General features: G+C 38.9%; 1 protein-coding gene across 1 annotated transcript; it reads right to left on the reverse strand.

Annotated features, from left to right (window-relative positions):
• Positions 1-2,944: 2,944 nt before the first annotated feature.
• On the reverse strand, positions 2,945-3,571 carry IFNE (interferon epsilon). Its single transcript, XM_028115272.1, has one exon. The coding sequence runs from the start codon at positions 3,569-3,571 to the stop codon at positions 2,945-2,947; it is 627 nt and encodes a 208-aa protein (XP_027971073.1).
• Positions 3,572-20,960: the final 17,389 nt, after the last annotated feature.

Below are 20,960 nucleotides of genomic sequence, written 5' to 3' on the forward strand. Positions count from 1 at the left end.
TAGGTAGAAAAAGTCACATGATTTATGGGTCAAGGCTAACCCTATTCTTTGTTCTCCTTGAACCTTGCTTCACCCTTCCCAAGAGGTACACATCTCCACCTCCAGTGACTAAAACTTGTCTGAACAGGTTTCTAAGAAGATGGATTCTTCTTGAATTGAAGGTAAAACCATGGGACCATTTTTGTGTTATGATCACTTCCTTGCATCGTTGTAATGTGACTCTGGCTACTAGTCTCCAGATGCTACATGCTGGCTATCTTCCTTACCCATAATGTTTCAGGTATACAAGCCAAAGAAATAAGGAATTTTGTCAACAAATCTCTACTAATAGTGGGTGGAAAAACTGGCAGCCACCCACCTTGGACAATAACAAGACAAGTGGTCTTTTGAACAGAAAAATGGGAGAAGTGTTACACTTTATACAACTGTAAAAGTGAGCCATTTACACTATTTACATGTATTGTTTTATATTTTTCTACTACATTTTTTTAAGTGAACCGAGAATAGGAAATATTCAAGTTTAGTGTCAGTGGTTTCTATATTAATTGGCAGTTGAAAACATGACTAACCATCACCAGCAGACAGGGATCAAAGGCCCGTGAAGAGTGGGTTCAGGAAAGGATTTTCTCAGATAAGCAGAACAATTAGAAGAGGGGCTCCCACCAGCACTTCTGCTCTACATGTCATGTGATTATCTTATTGTCCCCATACCATGCAAGGATAAAAAACAACCTTTCATTAGAGAAAGAAAGAGACTTTATTTTTTACTGCAAGACATAGCTTATCCAAATTGTCCATCCAGGAAAAGTAGACAAACTGAAAAACAAAAATAAGAACTTAACCTCTTAGCAGACACATAAACAAGACTTCCTCATCTCGAGGTAGAGTGTCTTCTCACACATATAAATGACCATGACAATATGGTATTTACATATTTTTCTTTTTTTTTTTAAGATTTTTTAAGGAGAGAGAGTGAGAGAGCACAAGCAGGGGGAGCAGCAGAGGGAGAGGGAGCAGATTCCCCACTGAGCAGGGAGCCCAAGGACCCCAGGATCATGACCTGAGCCAAAGGCAGATGCTTAACCGACTGAGCCACTCAGGCATCCCCTGTATATCTCTTCTTTCTGTTAACATGCATTTTAAATGTCCTTATTCATTCAATATTTAGATTGCCCTTTATGTGTTCAAGAATGTGCTAGGCAAAGAGTTAAGAAGTCATTTCCCCACCCTGAAGTAGGTCATACTTTTGTTGAAAGAGAAGTAATCCCTCATAGTACAGTGTGATTTGTGACATGGTAGTAGTTGTGCTCTGGAGAGGCAAACAGATTTAGGCAAATCAGACTCTAAGGGTTTTCTGTGAAGTGAAAAATTTTAAGGAGTCATAAAGAGCAAGAATGAGATAGTAACACATATTAGGAAGCTAATATATACTTGACCAAGGCAATATGTGAATTTGGGTTTTCCTTAAGATTTTATTTATTTGTCAGGGAGAGAGAGAGAGAGAGCACAAGCAGGGGGAGCAGCAGAGGGAGAGGGAGAAGCAGACACCCCGCTGAGCAGGGAACCCAATGCGGGACTCATTCCCAGGACCCCAGGATCATGACCTGAGCCAAAGGCAGACGCTTAACCGACTGAGCCACCCCAGCGTCCCTGAATTTGGCTTTTCTATGGCCTCAAATGGAAGGTCTGTGGATTAACGCTTTTGGAAGTCAGGTGCTGAGAAAGCAGACTCCGAGACAAAGTTGCCATGCAAGGAGTTTTTTTTAGGGAGGGCTATGGGCACAACACATATAAGAAGAGAAGGCAGAGGTGGAAGAGAGGAAAAGCTGAATTTCAGGCCAGTCACAACATGGCTTCAGTCAAAACCTGGGTGGGGGACAGGGCTATGAAGCTGCAATGACCCTTCAGAGGGTGAGTGAGGTGTCTGAGCCTTCTTCCTCCCACATCCAGTCATTGGATAACAGGGGAGAAAACTTGGTCTAAATGACTCATTTCAGCCAAAGGCAATTCCAAGAATGCCCCCCAAATCTCTGTATTTACCAAACATCTATACTTCTGGATTACTGAACCAGTCTGCCATCTTTTACCTTAGAATCTTCTATCTTTCAGAGGTTTGATTTCCTTTGTGTTCACATCGTATTCCTCATCCAGTTGGGTTACGGTTGTAGGTCTGATTTCATACAATCACAGGCATGAGGAACAGAAACCCCTCCAGACAAAAACTTGGTTTGGATCATTTTCCTGAGAAGACGGTTACTGTCACGGGGTGCACCTGGGGTATCCTAGTCTCTATATTCAGCTTCTTTAAGAAGGAGAAAGACCATTGAATCTGCTGCTGTGAAAAGGCAGTAAAAAGAAAAAGAAAAAAACCCTCCTCATCAGCTATCTCCCACCTAGGATGGTATTGTGGGAAAACATGAGATCAGTAATCTGAAGTGAGGTTGAATCTCTTCTCATGCATTTGTTTTCCCTCTGCAATCTGCTTGCTTACGTCCCTTGGCCCTATTTCTATTGTGTCACCTGTAACAAATATTCAGTGTGTATTGATATTTTCAAATCTCGCAGTGCACATTATCCCTAGTATTTTTCATTGTGTCTACTAATTTCTGGCAAAGGAATCATTGGAATGGATGTTCTATGTTAAGAAAAGTATTATTACAGTGGAGACATATTTCATTTTATTTACCTGGTCAACTTTGATGAAAATATACCCATTTGAAGAACCAATTATGAAACGTTAATGAATCCACTTTAACTCATAAAACTTAAGATGAATAGAAAATACAAAGTGACATTACAAGATACAGACAATTGTCAATATGCATAATCTTAAAGAACAGGTTTAAAATACACACACACACACACACACACAAAACCAAAACAATACTACCAACTTATGAAAAAAGGAATAATAGTGTCTGGAAAAGTCCTCCCACCCCTCCACTTACCCTATGCTTTTAAAGCCTGCAGTTGGCTCTTGCTCTACATTCTTCAAGGAATCCATTTCTTGTTTTCTTAGCTTTCTTATCAGTTGGAAGGCAAAGAACAGACACCGGTTGATTTCTACTCGAACAATGGTCCAGGCGCAGCGGCTGTACTCCTGGTTTTCCAGGTAATCATGGATCCTCCAGAAGTACATTTTAACCTGCAGCCTAGGGTTCTCATCACTGAGAATGCCACTTTTCTGCTCTGCTTCCAGGCCTCTAAGCATTTCTAGGTATTCCAGCTGTTGATGAAGTTCAGTGAGGAAATTCTCCATGTGGCTTTCCTCCCAACCATCCAGAGAAATATCTGCCCTGAAGAGGATGAAGATCTGCAGAAGCATCTCATGAAGAATGGCCAGTGCTTGTCCTCTCTGGTACCAGTGATGATGCATAGACTGCTGGGGAAGTAGGAAGTTTGTCCTCTGTGCTAGACACTGCTGAATTGATGATTTTTGCAATTTATTCCAGAGTTTTAAACTCTCTCTGTTTACTCTTTGTTGGATGAGAGCCAGTTTCAATCCGAGGGAGAAGAGAGTAGAAGAGGCCAACAGCACTAACACAATTTCAAAGAAATGCTTGTTAATCATGGTGAAGGTCAAATATGCCACTTATCTCTGTACAGACTTAGTACAGCTCCAGCTTTAGTGAATGTTTGCTTTTCATGCATCTCAGATAGTTCTGGAAGGTGTTCTCTTTTGTAGGTTTTGTTTTCTAGTGCTGTCATTACTCTAAGATTACATGTTAGGTTTTCTGGTTCCCTTTTTATAGCGTTTATGGGACATTTCCTCCACTTTCCCCATTGTGTTGGCTGTTTGACGAAGTAACCAAAAGAACTTGTTTCATTGTATGTGTTCCTTCAGATAATTACAGACTAGTCATCCAGTATGATTTTCTATTACCCTATTACATACAAAGTTTCACTCAACACAATATGCTTTCTAAATATTTAGTCAAGCTTATTAAAGTTCTTTTATTGAGAGTATTTTTTAAAGGAGTACTCTTTAAATATCTATATTAAATATATATCTGAGTAATACTTATCAGAGGTTTAGCAGCACCTATAGGGCACTCGGGGGGAAAAATTAAAATCTATACAGACTACTAAATTTAAAACCTCAAGTAGAACTGTACATTTGCACAAATGTTTGAGCAAATTAACCTTAAAATACATATGAGCAATCTTAAATTGTTTCATATCTTACTCAAGCAGTTGAATATCTAAGTTTCTGGCCTATGAAAGGTAATGTGAAAGAGAAAAAAATTAGCAAAAGAAGGTTGTTATAAAATTATTGTAACTGCAGAATATTAGAAATGGCCTATAGGTCCAAAAATAAGGGAAGGGTTAGATAAATGTTGGTAAATCCATATAATTAAATGCTATGTAGGGGTGCTTGGGTGGCCCAGTCGGTTAAGCACCTGCCTTCAGGTCAGGTCATGATCCCAGGGTCCTGGGATCAAGTCCCATATTGGGCTCCCTGCTCAGTGGGGAGTCTGCTTCTCCCTCTGCCTCCCCCCGCTTGTGCCCGCTCTCTCTCAAATAAATAAAATTTTTAAAAAAATGCTATGTAACCATTTTTAAAAAAGATTTTTAAAATTTATTTGAGAGAAAGAGAGAGGGAGAGAGAGAGAGCATGTGCACAGTGGGGGAGAGGGAGAGGGAGAGAGAAGCCCAAGCAGACTCCATACTGAGCACAGAGCCTTACTTGGGGCTCGATCTCACGACCCTGAGATTAGACCTGAGCTGAAACCAAGAGTCTAATGCTTAACCAACAGCATCACCCAGGTGCCCTGCTATGTAACCATTATAAATAATAAAGTTATATGTAAACAGATCGGGGGCAGTTGGCTAGTGTATATTCCCTAGGGTACCTATAACTATGGTAAATTTTACATCAATATCTTTAAATAAATAATGCCTCTTGAATGGCAAATACCCAGTTCCATATTTTAAATCCTCTTGAATATGCCTCCAACCTACCTTTCCAATCTTATCTCCCACTCTTGCTCCAAATGTTGTGTGAGGGAACCTGAACTCCAGATAAGGTTAATGACTCACTATTTCCTTAATGCAGCTAGACAGGGTGTGTGTGTTGTTTATTGGATGCTTTCTCTCTCAGAAACATCACCCACACCTCCTTCACCCCCAGTACCTGTCTGTGCAAGGACTAAGGATTACTTCTTCTTTACAGCCTTGATTTTATTTTTAAGAAGTTATAATCTCTCGGGGCACCTGGGTGGCTCAGTCAGACCTTGGGCTTGGGTCATGGTCCCAGGGTCCTGGGATCGAGCCCCGCATCAGGCTCCCTGTCAGCGGGGAGCCTACTTCTCCCTCTCCCACTCCCCCTGCTTGTGTTCCCTCTCTTGCTGCCTCTCTCTGTCAAATAAATAAATAAATAAAATCTTAAAAAAAAAGAAGCTATAATCTCTCTTCTGGATCCTCACAGCACTGTATATCTTTTAAAAATTGCCTTTCTTGTTCTGTCTCATATATGGCTACTTTTTTACTTGTCACATTTACATTTAATGTGGTTATGCACATAGGTAAATATAATTAATGTACTACAGCAGGATTTACATCTACCATATTGCTATTTATTTTTTAATTGTTAATTTTTTCCCCTTTTCTGGGATTGATTACAAAAAATAATTCCATTTTATCTCCACTATTGGTTTATCAGCTATACCGCTTTTTAAAAAGATTTTATTTATTTTATTTGTCAGAGAGAGAGAGTGCACAAGCAGGGGGAGTGGCAGGCAGAGGGAGAAGAAGGCTCCCTGCTGAGCCGGGAGCCCAACATGGGACTTGAACCCAGGACCCTGGGATCATGACCTGAACCAAAGGCAGATGCTTAACTGACTGAGCCACCTAGGTGTCCCCAAAGACTTTGTCTTAATCAGTGATGCTTAATACTTAGCACTTTTTTTTCACTATCCTGATAGTTTTCCATTGTTTTTCTCTAAAGTAGTGTAAGCTTGCAGTGGATTCCCTTAATACCGTCCTTAGATTTAGACAAAAGGGACCCACGCACCAGGCTTTACTGTCTCATGGGCTCTGAATGTCATTCATGACTCTCCACATGCACAGCCATGTGTACAGATACACACTCAAGCCCATGCACACACACACATGCATACACACAACATTTTTTAAGAGTATCTAGAGCCCATGTCACTTAGGATCTGGAGACCAGGGAAAGAATGCTCAGAAAGGAATGGGCCAACTATCCCCAGGGTGGACAGAAGCCTGGGAATATTTCATATTTCCACCAGGCAAAGTGCAGATTTCCTAGAATAGGGACCAGTGAGTACAGTCCTTATGAGGATAGTCCCTTGGTAGTGAGAGGACATTGCCCTAGACTTTGAAGTCTGCTCCATCCATACTAAAAGCAAGCCCCAAAGGAATCAACATAGTAACTCAACTATGTAACTAAACTGTGTCCTCATAGCAACTCAACTATGTCCTAAAACAAAGCCCAACCATATATGAAGGACTTCACAAATCCAGTAATGTCAAAATTACAATGTTCTGAATCTAGTCAAAAGCTATCAGACATACAAAGAAGCAGGAAAATAGGACCTAAAAACAGTAGAAAAGATAATCAAGAAACAATGCCTGGAAATGACACAAATGACAGAATTAGCAGACAAGGAGGCTGGAACACCTCTTATAAATTTACCTCATAAGCTCAACAAGATAGGAAAAAAGATGAATGTGATGAAGAAAGAATGGAAGATATCAAAAAGGAGCAAAGTGAATTTCTAGAGATGACAAACATGCTACCTAAAGCAATAAATACACTAGATGGATTAACATTCAGATAAGATACTGCAGAAAACAGTATCAGTGAGCTCGAAGACATCACCATAGAAACTATCAAAAGAGAAAAAGACTAAGTGAACATCAGTCGCCTATATGATCATACTGAATGGGTCTGATATTTCTGTAGAGTCCCAGAAGGAGATAAAAAATGTTGAAATAAAAAATGTCTGAAACTTTTCCAAATTTAATTAAAATGATAAACCCACAGATTCAAGAAGCTTAAGAAAATCCTAATAGAAGATACAAGAAGAAAATCACACCAAGGCACATTATCATCAAATTGCTGAAATATAATGGTAGAAAGAATACCTTAAAATCGGTCAGGGAAAAAGAAGACATATGGTGCACAGAGAAATAAAATTAAGATGACAGCCGTCTTCTCTTCAAAAATCATGCAAGCCAAAAGACAGTGGAACAGTATCTTTACAGTACTGAAAGAAAAACTATCTCCACCTGGAATTCTATACTCAGCAACAATATATTTCCAAACTGAAGACAAAATACTTATTCAGACACACAGAAAGCCAAGAGAATTCATTGCCAGCAGACCCAAGATACGATAATTATTAAAGGAAGTTATGCAAGAAGAAGAATAGTTATTCAAGAAAAATGATACCAAATAGAAATTTAGATTTACCAAAAGGAATGAACAAGACCAGAAAGGGTAACTATGTGGGTAAATACTTGATAATCAGTCAATACAGATGAAATATTTTCTCATTTTAAAAATCTCTTTAAAATGTAATTGGCTATTTAAAATACATATAGTATCAATGTTTGTGGGGTTTAAAACATGAAAATGTGTGACAACAATAGCAAAAAGGATGAGAGGAAGGAGAAAGAAATATATTGTTGTAATATCCTCTGCACTGAACTTTAAGCTATATGTAGTATTATTTGAAAATAAACTGTAATATGCTAAATAAAGATATATAAACTTTAAGCCCTAAAGAAACTACCATAAAAATAAAGTGGTATAGCTAGGGGCGCCTGGGTGGCTCAGTCAGTTGTCTAAAAAAAAGACAAAGTCTTTGAAGAAAATGGAATAAACTAAGAGTGGCAATCTATCTGACTAGAATGGACTTCGTAAATGACTTTTAAGTTTATTGCACAAGTATACATTTTTATCTACTCACCTTTTTTCACATTTAACATTGTCAATCTAAAAAATATAATGCTGTAATTAAAATTCTGGTTACCTCTGTATATTAAAAACATACCAAATAGTTCATTAGTAAGGAAGACATTTTAAAGTCGACCAAAGGATGGCAGCATAACATCAATTACTTAGAGCCTGGTTATCAACTTGCACTGTTGGCAAGAGAAATCAAAAAGTTCGTGGCATCTAGTGGTTTAATAACATGTGGTCAGCAACACATTATTACTTTGAAAAAATGAATTGTTCCCATAATGCATAAGATTACTAATCACTCTAACTCATATTAAGGTATTGTTAAATATTTCCCTTTTCCTGCCTTGAATGCTTTAATGGACATTTGTTGCTTTCTGGTTATTCACTGTCATCACCTCTCCCTTTCTGAGGGTTATTGTTACGGATGGCCTGACTTCTCTGCCTCCTCTTGGATCTTGTGCTTCTGGCCTGAGTCCCCATCCGACACATCTAGCCCTGTCCAGGCTACTCAGTGCCTCACTTTCCCCAGGCTCGGTGATTACTTTAGGCATGGTCCTTTGTCCCAGTGGTTTCAACACACATTTACCCCCATTTTCTGAGCATAAACTTGCAAATATTTAACCATATAAATTTATCTGTCCTAGAATGCTATAGTTAGAAGTGGTCTTAAATGACCTATAATATCTGCTTCCTGTTCCCTTCCTGAAAAATTTAGTCCTAAAGCCAATAGATGGGCAGAAAAAAATAAGCATTGTGCTGGAAGGGGCAGGGATGCATGGTAGTCCAAAGTGGGATGCCAGGGTTCAAAAAGGATGAGGCAAGCGTCCAAATGGAGAGCTAACCTGGCATGTGGTGTTGGAGCCTGAGAAAAGTGAGTGGAGTATCTGTGGGGGTACAGTTTCTGTGAAGAGTCACAGCCAAAGTGGGGTGAGGAAGGCAAAGTTCTTGTGGACAAAGTTTCAAAATACTGCCCTAGAAATTACTTGATTGTTTATTTATTTAAGTTGTATATATTTAAGGTATACAACATGATGTTTTGATATACATGTACATTGTGAAATGATTACTACAGTCAAGCTAATTAATATATCCATTACCTCACATAGCTACCTAAATACTTACTAGTTTTAACGAGTTAAATAGTGGAAAGCCTGGCAGTCACATCAAAATGCCTAGATGTTGGGGCGCCTGGGTGGCTCAGTCGTTAAGCATCTGCCTTTGGCTCAGGTCATGATCCCAGGGTCCTGGGATGGAGCCCCACGTAGGGCTCTCTGCTCAGCGGGAAGCCTGCTTCTCCCTCTCCCACTCCCTCTGCTTGTGTTCCCTCTCTCGCTGTCTCTCTCTATCAAAATAAAGAAATAAAATCTTAAAAAAAATGCCTAGATGCCATCTTTATTCGAAGGATCAAAGTGAACCTCATCAATAATGGGACAAATTGAAATCATGCACCACCTTATAAGATGTAACTCAAAATAGCACAACATCCCTTCTGGGCTATTTCCACCAATGTAAATAACTTGAATTTAATCATGAGGAAACATCACTTAAACCAAAATTAAGGAACATTCTACAGAATAATTGCCCTGTAACAGTTTAAGGTTGTGAAAGAAAGACAGGAACTGTTCCAGATTAAAGGAGACTAAAGGGACTCTGGTTTCCTATTCTGCATATAAGGAGCTTAGAAGTCATTACTCTATCCTATTAAGTAAAAAGCTGAGCAGACTGAAAAATCAATCACTCTTTTTGGATCCATAAGATAGAGGAAGACACAGGGCAAACCAACGCCCCCTAAACTGGGGAGAGAGGCAGGAGAATCCAGGGACTAACAGCTTTCCAAAGGAGAGTCACAAGTAGAAACCCCTGTGGGAACCAGTGTTGGGGTAGGAAACCTGAACTGTCATTGGTGGATTGCTGGAGACTCTGTGAAACTGAAGAATATGTCAACTGAACACTACAGTGTGATTTTTTTAAAAAGATTTTTATTTAGTTATTTGACAGAGACACAGCGAGAGAGGGAACACAAGCAGGGGGATTGGGAGAGGGAGAAGCAGGCCTCCCGCGGAGCAGGGAGCCCGATTCGGGGCTTGATCCCAGGACCCTGGGATCATGACCTGAGCCGAAGGCAGACGCTTAACAACTGAACCACCCAGGCGCCCCCACAGTGATTTTTAACAGTGTCCATTTGCTATTAAGGATATTATTGGTACAACTGGACAAATCTAAACATGAAGGCTGAGTATTACATGGTTCTAATGTAACGATGTTAATTTCCCTTTTCTATAATTTTTTCCTTAGAGAGAGAGTGTGTGAGTGTGGGGGATGGGAAGACAGAGAGGGAGAGAGAGAATCTTAGGCAAACTCCATGCTCAGCATGGAGCCTGACTTGGGGCTCAATCTCACAACTGGGATCATGACCTGAGCCAAAATCAAGAGTTGGATACTTAATAAGAGTCGGATGCTTAACTGACTGAGCCACCCAGGTACCCCAGGATGTTAATTTCTTAGTTTTGATGATGACATTGTGGTTATGCAGGAGAAATGTTCCTCTTTATAGGAAATACACATTAGAGTGTGTGAGAATATTGGGGCATCAGACTGGCAGCTTACTCTTAACTAGTTACAAAACCAAGATTCTCTTATATTTGCAATTTTTGTGACTATTTCAAAAGGGGAAAAAAGTATGTGTGTGTTTGCTTGTGCATGTATTTTTTAATGAAATAATTCATTTTTGAGATGAGTGATAACTGAGGCCTCATTGGGCAGAGTAATCTTCTTTCTCCATACTAACATGACCTATACTGTTCTTCTGTCCCATCTTCATAGTTTAATTTAGGCCAGGAATGGCAAAAATACAGGGAAAGAAAAGACTACCACTCCACCTTATGAGTATAGCATGATGCTTAAGTCCATGGCTTCCAAAGTGTGACAGACTACATTTAAATCTCAACTTTGCCATTTGTTTGCTGTGTGGTCTTGGGCAAGTTATTAACATCTCTGTATCTCAGTTATATCAATGCAAAGACAAGGGTAATAACAGTATCTCATGCAGCTGTTGTGACCTCTAATTGAAATAATGTGCTTATCAGTGTTTGGCACATGGTCCATGCTCTATAAATGATATTATTATGTTGTATGAGGCACAGTATTAATAGATTGCAACACCTCTTTCCACTGACCCCTGGACAAGTACGTTCAACATAGCTCTCCAAGCACAGTCCCCTGTTAATCAATCACAGATGGAAATAAGATGAAGCCTACCTTCCATCAATGTTTTTTTTCAATAAATGTCAATTAATCCAAAGAAAGAAGGATCAAGTGGGTGCATGCTCTAAAAGCACTTACGCAACATGTACTGGACCTCATGACATTAACTCATTCAACAAAGTTTTATTGATTGCTTATTATCTTCCTATCACTATTTAGGCCTATTCTGTGAGCCAGTGATAAAGATCCCTGGAATAGAGCTTAACTGGATTAGGTAGGATGAGAAGGAAAAAACAGTAATGTATAAAGAATTTATAACACATAACATAACATAAAAGTGGATCAGAATAGGCGCCTGGGTGGCTCAGTCGTTAAGCGTCTGCCTTCGGCTCAGGTCATAATCCCAGGGTCTTGGGATCGAGTCCCACATCGGGTTCCCTGCTCCGCGGCAAGCCTGCTTCTCTCCCACTCCCCCTGCTTGTGTTTCCTCTCTCTCTGTCTCTCTCTGTTGAAAAATAAAATCGTAAAAAAAAAAAAAGTGGATCAGAATAAGATCAGTTGGGAGCATCTTTTCTTTCCATTTATAGACCGCCTGGCTTAGAACTTCCATATACAGAGTGACAAAAGCAAGTCGCCTAAGATCAACCCCCGAGGAACACCAGTATTTAAGGAATGAGAAGAGGATACGACAAAGGGAAATAGAGTATCTAGATCAGTAGAAGGGAAATCAGTCTTCAAGAAAGGACAGTGTAACAGTGTCCAATGCTGCTGAGTGGATAAGCAAAGGAAGTACTTGAAAGCACACATTGGAGTTAATGACATGGAAGTCATTAGTGACTTTCGTAAATAGAATTTTCATCAGAATAGTCTGGGTGGGAGACAGATTTTAATGCTTTTAAGATGAAATGGAAAAAACAATTAGTGATGCCTTCAAAAATTTGATCACTCCATGGAGGAGAAAAATAAAGTGAAAACAAGAATGGGATGTTCAATCTTGGAAGGCTTTGTTATTTTTTTTTTTATTTTGGTTTGTTTTTAAGGTAAGAAAGGCAACCTGTTGACCGGAAGAAGCCAGTAGAGAGAGGAAGAAGAGAGGGAACTCATGGCAGGCTTGGTCTTTAGCAGGAAGAATGGGCAAAAAAGTAGGCATCAAAATAATATATAATTATATTTCATATTTAATGTATATGTGTGTATTAGTTAACTAATATACCTGGTTAGGTTGCTTAGTGACCCTAGTTAATAATAACATCAATTTACCTTGCTTTAAATAGAAGCAGAGAAGGTCCACAGTCCATCCAGGATTGGGACTTTGTCAGGGGGTGTTCAACTGAATGATAATGAAACAAGGGACCCTAAGATATTAGTAAGAGAGTAGTGGAAGTATTAAACCCTGGAATTGATAATAGGTGAGTCTGGATTATACCTAAATGATCAGGTTCAGGGGCAATATAGTCCACCTAAATTTCCCTGATCACATTTCGCAAATGACTTCCTATTTTCTCTAGTCTTAATATTAATACTTGGTTAGATAACAATGCTACTTACATATCCACTCACATGGCAATATCCAAATAATAGCCACCACTTAATATATATTACATATGCTACATACATATTTTCTCAAAAAGCTTTGTGGATTTGGTATTTATCACCTCCTTCTTTTCTTTACCCCCAACCCTCAGCAGGATTCTTTGATAAAATATTGTAAGGCAACATCTGTTGCTTAGCACATCAAACACATCAAAGTTATAAGAAGTGGTCCTGATAACAAGAGAAAGATTTCTGCTATATATGATCCCTTCTGACAAAATTAAAAAAACCTAATCTTTTCTAAGATCAACAGTAAAAGGTACAACAAAGCTCTTCAAAGATGCTTGCAAGAATGGTCATCATGATCTTGAAAACATTTCATCATGCAGCCAGTAGTGAACCAGGTAACTGGGCAGGGAAGGCAAAAGATGTTAAGACTGAGGGAAAATGAAGGGCAGGAGAAGAGAGATGGAGCCCTGGACAACCATGAAAATGGTCTCTATAAACTGAAAAGTATCTCAGTGGGGAAAATTAAGAAATTTCTTGTATGTCCTCTAAACTCCACGTGTGTTTGCTGTTGGCTAATTGTAGGATTATTTTCTTTCTGACAGCAGACAACATCTCCACAATTGTCTAAAATTATTTATTTAGCTAACACCTATAACTCTTACTGTGTGCAAGGCATTACTTTTGGCAAAGTTACTTAGAACCATGTAATACAGATACTAGTTCATTTAATCCACACAATCCCCATTGCACAAATAAGGAAATCAAGACACAGACATATTAAATCCAAATGTGCAGTACAAAGAGAATACAGTAATATTAATTCTAATCTTAAAATGTGCTTGAGAGGTAGGTCTTATCTCCTCTTTAAAAATGAAAAGAAAAAAAAAAACACCTGTGATTTAAAAAAGTTAAATAACATTTCCAACCACAGGGACTTACACTTCTGATCATGAGGGAGTAATAGGATCAAGAATTACCCTCCCACAGTAAATAACTAGAAAACTAGACAAAATATAGGCAACAACTATTTGTAGTCACTGAATGATAGGTAGTTTAAGATTGTGATTCCTGGGAGATGAGAAGCAAATGAGGCTTTCTGATTGGAGGCAATTTCTAGACTAGGCAGCAGGGAGGAGGAGCCTCCCTAGACAATCTCTCTGAGTTGAAGAAACAGAGATCAGAGTTTGGGGAGGCCAAAGCAGCCAGAACGTACAGAGTAGAGTACCCAAAATGAGGGAGCTAGCTATGCAGAGAAAAAGTTCCAGAAATTTTCATAGGGGTACTCTTGAGTCTTTGGTGAATCCTAGTCTGTGCACACATCAGGTGAAGCCCTACAAGGCCAAACAAGTATAATGTCCAGAGGAAGAAAATAATTATCATGGAGCTTGAAGCAAAAGAGCACAACCGGGGTCAGAAATCATTCAAGTTCCCACCAGCCGCCTAGAGGAGACCTTCTTGAACACATACGGCATTCAATAAAGAACCCCAAAAGAGCCACTCTCAAATAGGAAGCTAAATTAATCCTTAAGACTCATCTAGACCTGTCCAGAAAGAGCTTAAGAACAAGACTGGGAAAAAAAAAACCACACAAAAAACCAACTAATCTACAACCAATGACTGCCTGCCAGTACAGAACCCAAAATTCTTTAAAGAAATACAACAAAATCCAGCACACTAAAACATAAAATCACAATGTCTGGCATTCAATATAAAACTACTATACCTATGAGGAATAGGAAAATGTGACCCATATTCAGGAAAAAATGGGTTAACAGAAATGGACTGAGAGATGATGGAAATAGCACACAAAGATACTAAAGCAGCTATTATAAATAAGATCCACATGGAAAACGAACATAAATACAATGAGAAGGGAAATGGAAAATAAAAAACTGAACCAAAGAGACATTCAAGATTTGAAAAATACAGTATCTGAAAATGTCACTAGATAGGATTAACAACTAAACAACAAAGACACAACAAAAATGGTTAGGTCATAAGTAGAATTAAAACCCAGCTCCACGTGACTCTAAGGTATTCTCATTTCCCTGAGTGCTTCTCATTTTACATTTTACAGTGTCTTGAGAAAACCACAGCTAACAACTAAGGAAGAAATATCATCCAAGCAGAGGGACTCTGAGTAGAAGGGCAAATGTAAACATGTCACAGGGAAGAGAACAATTTTAGAATCAAGATAGACACAGGCTCTAATTCTAGCTCTGTAATTTAGCTAGGTGAACTTGCACACATCTCTAAAATTTTGAGCTCATTGCCCCATCTGTAAAATTGAGATAGAGAGAAGGCTTGATATATAACAATACATAGCAATAATTGAGATAACATGTGAGAAGTTATTTATCATATCCTTGGCACATAGGCACATAACTCTTTTGTCAATAGCTGGTAGGTGAATCCTAAAATTCTTACTTATGCTCAAGAAAGTAAATATGACTGTTTGGAAGGCCTGAACCAGGCTCAGGAAAAGCTGTGGGGTGTGTGTGTGTGTGTGTGTGTGTGTGTGTGTGCGCGTGCGCGCACGCGCGCGTTATTTAAGGCGGTGGTCCTGGGTGCCAAGGGGTCCTGGGTCCTTTTGCACCAAACTTTTGCCACATTTAAATCTAATGGGCCGGATAATGTGAGTGAACATATCTCTTCCAGAATAGTATACAATGTCTTAATGGATACTACTCTTTTGACCTAAAAAAGTTAACAAGGATTCTAGATGGAAATCATTATAGAAAAAGATCTGCCAAAATATATATTTTAGGAAATGTGCCAGTGGACTTCACATTGTTGTAATGAATGCTGTCTTGTTTCCTTGGGACAAAATGATATATTTGAAAGAATCTGTGTTTGCACTGAGATAGTCCTGGCACTGAAGTAGCACGCGAGCTGCCCAGTTCTTGGAGAGCCAGTTAACAGCAGTAAGCCACCATTTTTATAAAATAGGTGTGTAATAATAACCTTGCAAAGCAGTTATAAGGATTAAATAAAGTAACATATATAAACTTTCTAGTATTGGTAAAATTTGTTTCCTGTCCTTCTGGAGTCCTTCCCCTGCCCCTCCAATTCATATTTATTTTATTTGATACTATGAAATCTTCCTGATATGGGAACTGAACTAAGATTCCATACCACTGGTCCCTGATGTCAACTCTCTCAGTTTAGATTTGTCACTGCTTCCTTTCCTGAAGAAACATTTGAGGTACCCAAAAAGAAAAACACCAGAGAAACCACTGTAACCTCCTGGGGCTCTTCACATTTGGGATTCATTATTCTCTGAGTTTTGAGACAAACTCAACAAGCTTCACTCGTTGGTAGAGCAAAGAGAAAAATAAATCAGTAGATTATAAAATATTAAAGAGCTGTAAACTTTGCCCTTTGCCTTCTTAATCTAGCAGACATTTTTCAGGGCTCTGAGCAATTATCAAGTGACAGAGTTGTCTAAAATCAATACTGGTACCTTGTGTAACCACCAGAAAGCAGATACGAAGACTGGTGCCTGAGCTGGTCTAGAGATTAATGAGTTTGCTAAGTAACATAGTCTGACTACCTGGTCACACACTTCTCTTGACACAGTCAATAACCAGGACTGGAAGGATCACTAGTGGGAAGACTATGGCCTAAAGTGATTCCAGGAAATTCTCAGATTATTATCAAAAGACCTGTGAGATGGGAGAATAGCAAATGCTCTACAGACTGCCATGCCAGGAATCCAAGTTTACCTCAATTCCAGATAAAATACTCTTGGACCTAGAATAAGAATTACTGTCTCCAATAAACAAGATGTTCTTCTACATAAATAAACGAAAAACTAAGACAAGATACCACTGCTTAAAAAATCTTTTTTTTAAAGATTTTATTTATTTGAGAGAGAGAGAATGAGAGATAGCATGAGAGGGAAGAGGTTCAGAGGGAGAAGCAGACTCCCTGCTCAGCACGGAGCCCGATGTGGGACTCGATCCCGGGACTCCAGGATCATGACCTGAGCCGAAGGCAGTCGCTTAACCAACTGAGCCACCCAGGCGCCCGCTTAAAAAAAAAAATCTTATTAAAGGTGCAGCAGATTTTATAAAGTTCTTTATAAAGAACAAACACCTTTGCCTGGAGCTCAAAGAGGGAGGAGTATTTAACAGATTTACTTAAATTAAATTTCAATTTTGGGGGGCATAATTACACTTATTAACATTCATTGGGTCAATGTATCTTCATGATGAACGTCCTGAGGGTGCCTTAGTTTGACCCCATCTATCAGTGTCAAACTTTATTCTGGCTAACCCTAGAAGCCAGGAAACCCAATCTGTGTGTTATGTTCCTTGGGTCATGTGTGAACACAAGATGAGGAAGGTCATTCTAAGGATATAAAACTGAGAGACAGCTGCCCAGAGTGTCCCTTCTTGAAATTCAAGAGAAGATGGCTTGGAAATGGTGACACACACCCAACAACAGGTAGCAACTGGGGCATGGGTGGAGTAAGCTGGAACTATGACAGTCTCTCTGATAAGCATCCTGTGTGGTGACAGCTCTCCTTTTTGGGGCAGGTTAATACAGGTTTTTTTTAAAAGAAGTCTTTAGGCACAGAAACAAATGTCCTCTTTGTCACTATGACTGGGCAGCAGATTCAGTCAGGTCATATAATGAAACCATTCATTCACCTTGGGAATATAAATGGAGCCTCTTCCTATTCATCTCACCCTTCCTGAAGGTCAGAACAAGATTAAGATCACCCTGAAATGAATGGACTGCCTGGCTGGTGGTGTACTGACACTTTCAAGATGGTTTAGTTACATCAGTTTCTGAAGCTCTCAGAATTGTGTTTCTTTTTGAACCATCAGCAGGCATGATCTTTATGTACCAAGAAGAAAAGAACGTTTTTAAAGAAAACACCTTATATCATCAAAGGGGGAAATGGGCACTATGAAATGTTGCTGGTCAGCTGTTATTCGGAATTGAGCGCTGAATACAAAGTATTGTAGTACTACAAGACTTTGAAGTTATTTGTTGGAATTTCAGAGACCAAGGAGGAGATCATTTTATATTCATTACGAGGATTTAAAAAAAATACACGTAATTCTGAATAGTAGCTCATGGCCACATCCTTTGTACTTTCACATTAACATCCCAGCCAGTTTAAGGACAGTGATTTCTTTTTAAAGAAAACTATGATTCTGCACAGTATAGTGCTTAATTTTAGATTTTAGCAAAACTGAAATTTTCCATCTCTAATTCATGACTATTCAGCCATAATTAGAAGATCACACACAAATGTGAGAAGAAAAACTGCATATATGTATGGCAGGGAAGGAGGAAGGTAGGAAGCTGAGAGCATTAAAAGATGGGCAGAACATTGCAAACAAAGCCTTTTGTAATTTATTGAGATATAAGTACAGGCAAAACCACTTTTTAAAAAAATATTTATTTTTAGAGAGAAAGAGAGAGCATGCACAAGTGGAAGGGGCAGAGGGAGAACGAGAGAGAGCATCTCAAGCAGACTCTGCGCTGAGCCCAATGCTCAATCTCACAACCCTGAGATCATGACCTGAGCTGGAACCAGGAGGCGAAGGTTTAACTAACTGCATTACCCAGGCACCCCACAACCACTTTTTTTAAAATAAGAAAAGCATTGTTAAATTTTCTGACTCTAAAAATTTTACATCAGACTTTACATTACACTGACATGTTATTTTTCAATTTATTAAGAGATTAATAATTAAGACCACTGGTTCTCAGACTCAGTGGAACAAAGGTTTTCCAAGTTGAAGCTAGATGATCTATTGCTAAAATCAAATTCTAGCAAGCATTTCCCAATTCATAGACAAATGATGGAGGAACTTTCTACCTTGCAAGCATTGTCCTCATGAATTGGTCTTAAACCATTAATGTGGCAATGATTTACCTTAACTACTCAAGATGGTATCTGATTTGCTCATAACATACAATTAAAGTTGTCATAGCAATAATTCATGGTATTCTTTTAATAACACCATGACTGCTAGATGTTTTTTTCCCTTGAAGATATTAGAAAACAAGAGACTAAGACCATTGATCTACTGGTAGATAAGCAAATTTAAGCTTGAATAAATAAAGAGAAAGGAGTTCAGGTATGTTTATCAACCCAAAGAAAACTGGAGACCCCACATGTGGTCTGTGGAAAAGGGGGTCACTGCATGTAAGGCAAGGGGGATACCTCTGTCAGTCTTTCCAAAGGATGAAGTTTCAGCAAGTGCTACACAGTTAATTTTGAGACTTGTCTGGAAGGCAGTGCTGTCATTAATTACTCTTTATGTTCCTCCAAAAGGAAACTTGATTTTTAAGTACTTGTTAATCCTTTAAAAACTAGATTATGAGGGTTTGAAATGACCATAAACTTTTTAGATTTAATAATGAAGACTGTTGGTTATTTTTACAAATATTTACTGAGTATCTATCAAAGCTAGCAGTGAAATCTAGATACTCCTTGTGGGATTCCTAAAGATTGGTTTTTAATGTTACATTACAACTTTTTCTAAATTATCACTATTCCTCTTGGCCTTTCCAAGAGAAAGAACATGTTGTTAGCTTTTAGATTCTCTTGTAATGTTTCTTGTAAGAAGAGCTGGGGAATAAACCTACATACCAAAACACATTAACAAGGAATTACAAATATTAACTAAAGGCAAGAGGCCATATCAGCCGCAGAGTGCATATCAGCACACTGCTTTATTTCTATTTTAAAAAGCTTGTACATTAACATTTAAAAAAATTAAAGAATGCCAGGTGCCTTGGTGGCTCAGTTGGTTAAGCATCTGACTCTTGATTTCAGCTCAGGTCATGGTCCAGGGTTGTGAGATTGAGCCCCGCATCGGGCTCTGTGCTGGGGGTGGAGCCTGCTTGAGATTCTCTCTCTCTCTCTCTCTCCCTCTGCTCCTCCCTCCTTTCTAAAAAAATTAAATTAAAAAATTAAAGAAGGCCAAAATAAAGAGATGCTTTAATCCGATTCTGCTACAACCATAAAAGGATGTCTTGATGAGCACACGAAGAAAAGATAAATTAAATTAACTTAAATTAAAGATTAAATTAAAAATGTGGGCTATTTATGCCATGGTCATAATGTCTTTTACTGAGATACTGTGTATTACATAACTTCAGATTTAAATCAAAGTTGAAAGATCTTGGAAATTTCACAAGATCTCAGACTTGATTCCTTTAATCTAGAAAGTGCTTCTTTTTTCTCATGACTTCTCTAACTCAGCAAATCACTGAACATTGAATTCATTTGTGGGGTAAATGTCAAAAGAACCTGGCCTAAAGTAGAATGTGAAATGAAGAGATTGCGTCTCAGGTGTTCTCCAAACAGTTTATCCAAAATTCTTGGAGGTAGGGCACTGGGTGGCTCAGTTGGTGAAGCATCTGTCTTTGGCTCAGGTCATAATGTCAGGGTCCTGGGTTCGAGTCCTGAATCAGGCTCCCTGCTCAGTCTGCTTCTCCCTGTCCCTCGAACCCTTCCCCCTGCTTGTGCTTGCTCTCTCTCTCAAATAAAAACAAAATCTTTAAAAAAATTATTGGAAGCAATACGATAAGGGATGGAAAAAGAGAGGGCAAACATCAACAACTGGGAATTTATGTGAGCTCTATCATGAAAAGGTAAAAAAGAGGAGAGACAAAGAATCTCTTAAGATTTAGGGGTGCCTGGGTGGCTCAGTCAGTTAAGTGTCTGCCTTCAGCTCAGGTAGTGATCCCAGGGTCCTGGGATCGAGCCCTGAGTCTGGCTCCTTGCTTGGGGGGGGGAGCCCGCTTTTCCCTCTCCCTCTGACCCTCCTCCCTGTGCTCTCTCTCTGTCAAATAAATAAATAAAATCTTAAAAAAATCTCTAAGATTTAATCTTTTCTGGAACATCATCAGCATACTTAAATCTTAGGTGTGTATGAGAAAGTCCAATAAATGAATGGTTTGAAGAACAAAGCACATCATGGAAAAGAGGAGAAGCAGAAGGGGAAAACAAGAACTGGGGTTATGTTTTTTTAACTAATAAAATTATTTTAGTGTTTGTGGAAGTTTGATTAGGATATATGAGAGTACGAAAGTAATTCTAAATTTCTAAGTGTATGTGGATACTCAGTGATGGCATTTGGTGAACTTAGGTAAACACTGCTCACACTCTTTACAAAGAGGGACCCCGTCCACAATACCTATGACCTAGGTAACCAGGCTAGAGGTGAATGCACCAAAGGTGGTACATGACCCAGGGACTGCCTATGGTAGAACTCTATGATGTGGTCTGGCATAGAAGAGCTGGGTC

Source organism: Eumetopias jubatus, unplaced genomic scaffold (genome assembly GCF_037043125.1).
Source record: "Eumetopias jubatus isolate StellerSeaLion01/CBP00866 unplaced genomic scaffold, mEumJub1_p1.0 scaffold_15, whole genome shotgun sequence".
NCBI classification, from domain to species: Eukaryota; Metazoa; Chordata; class Mammalia; order Carnivora; family Otariidae; genus Eumetopias; species Eumetopias jubatus.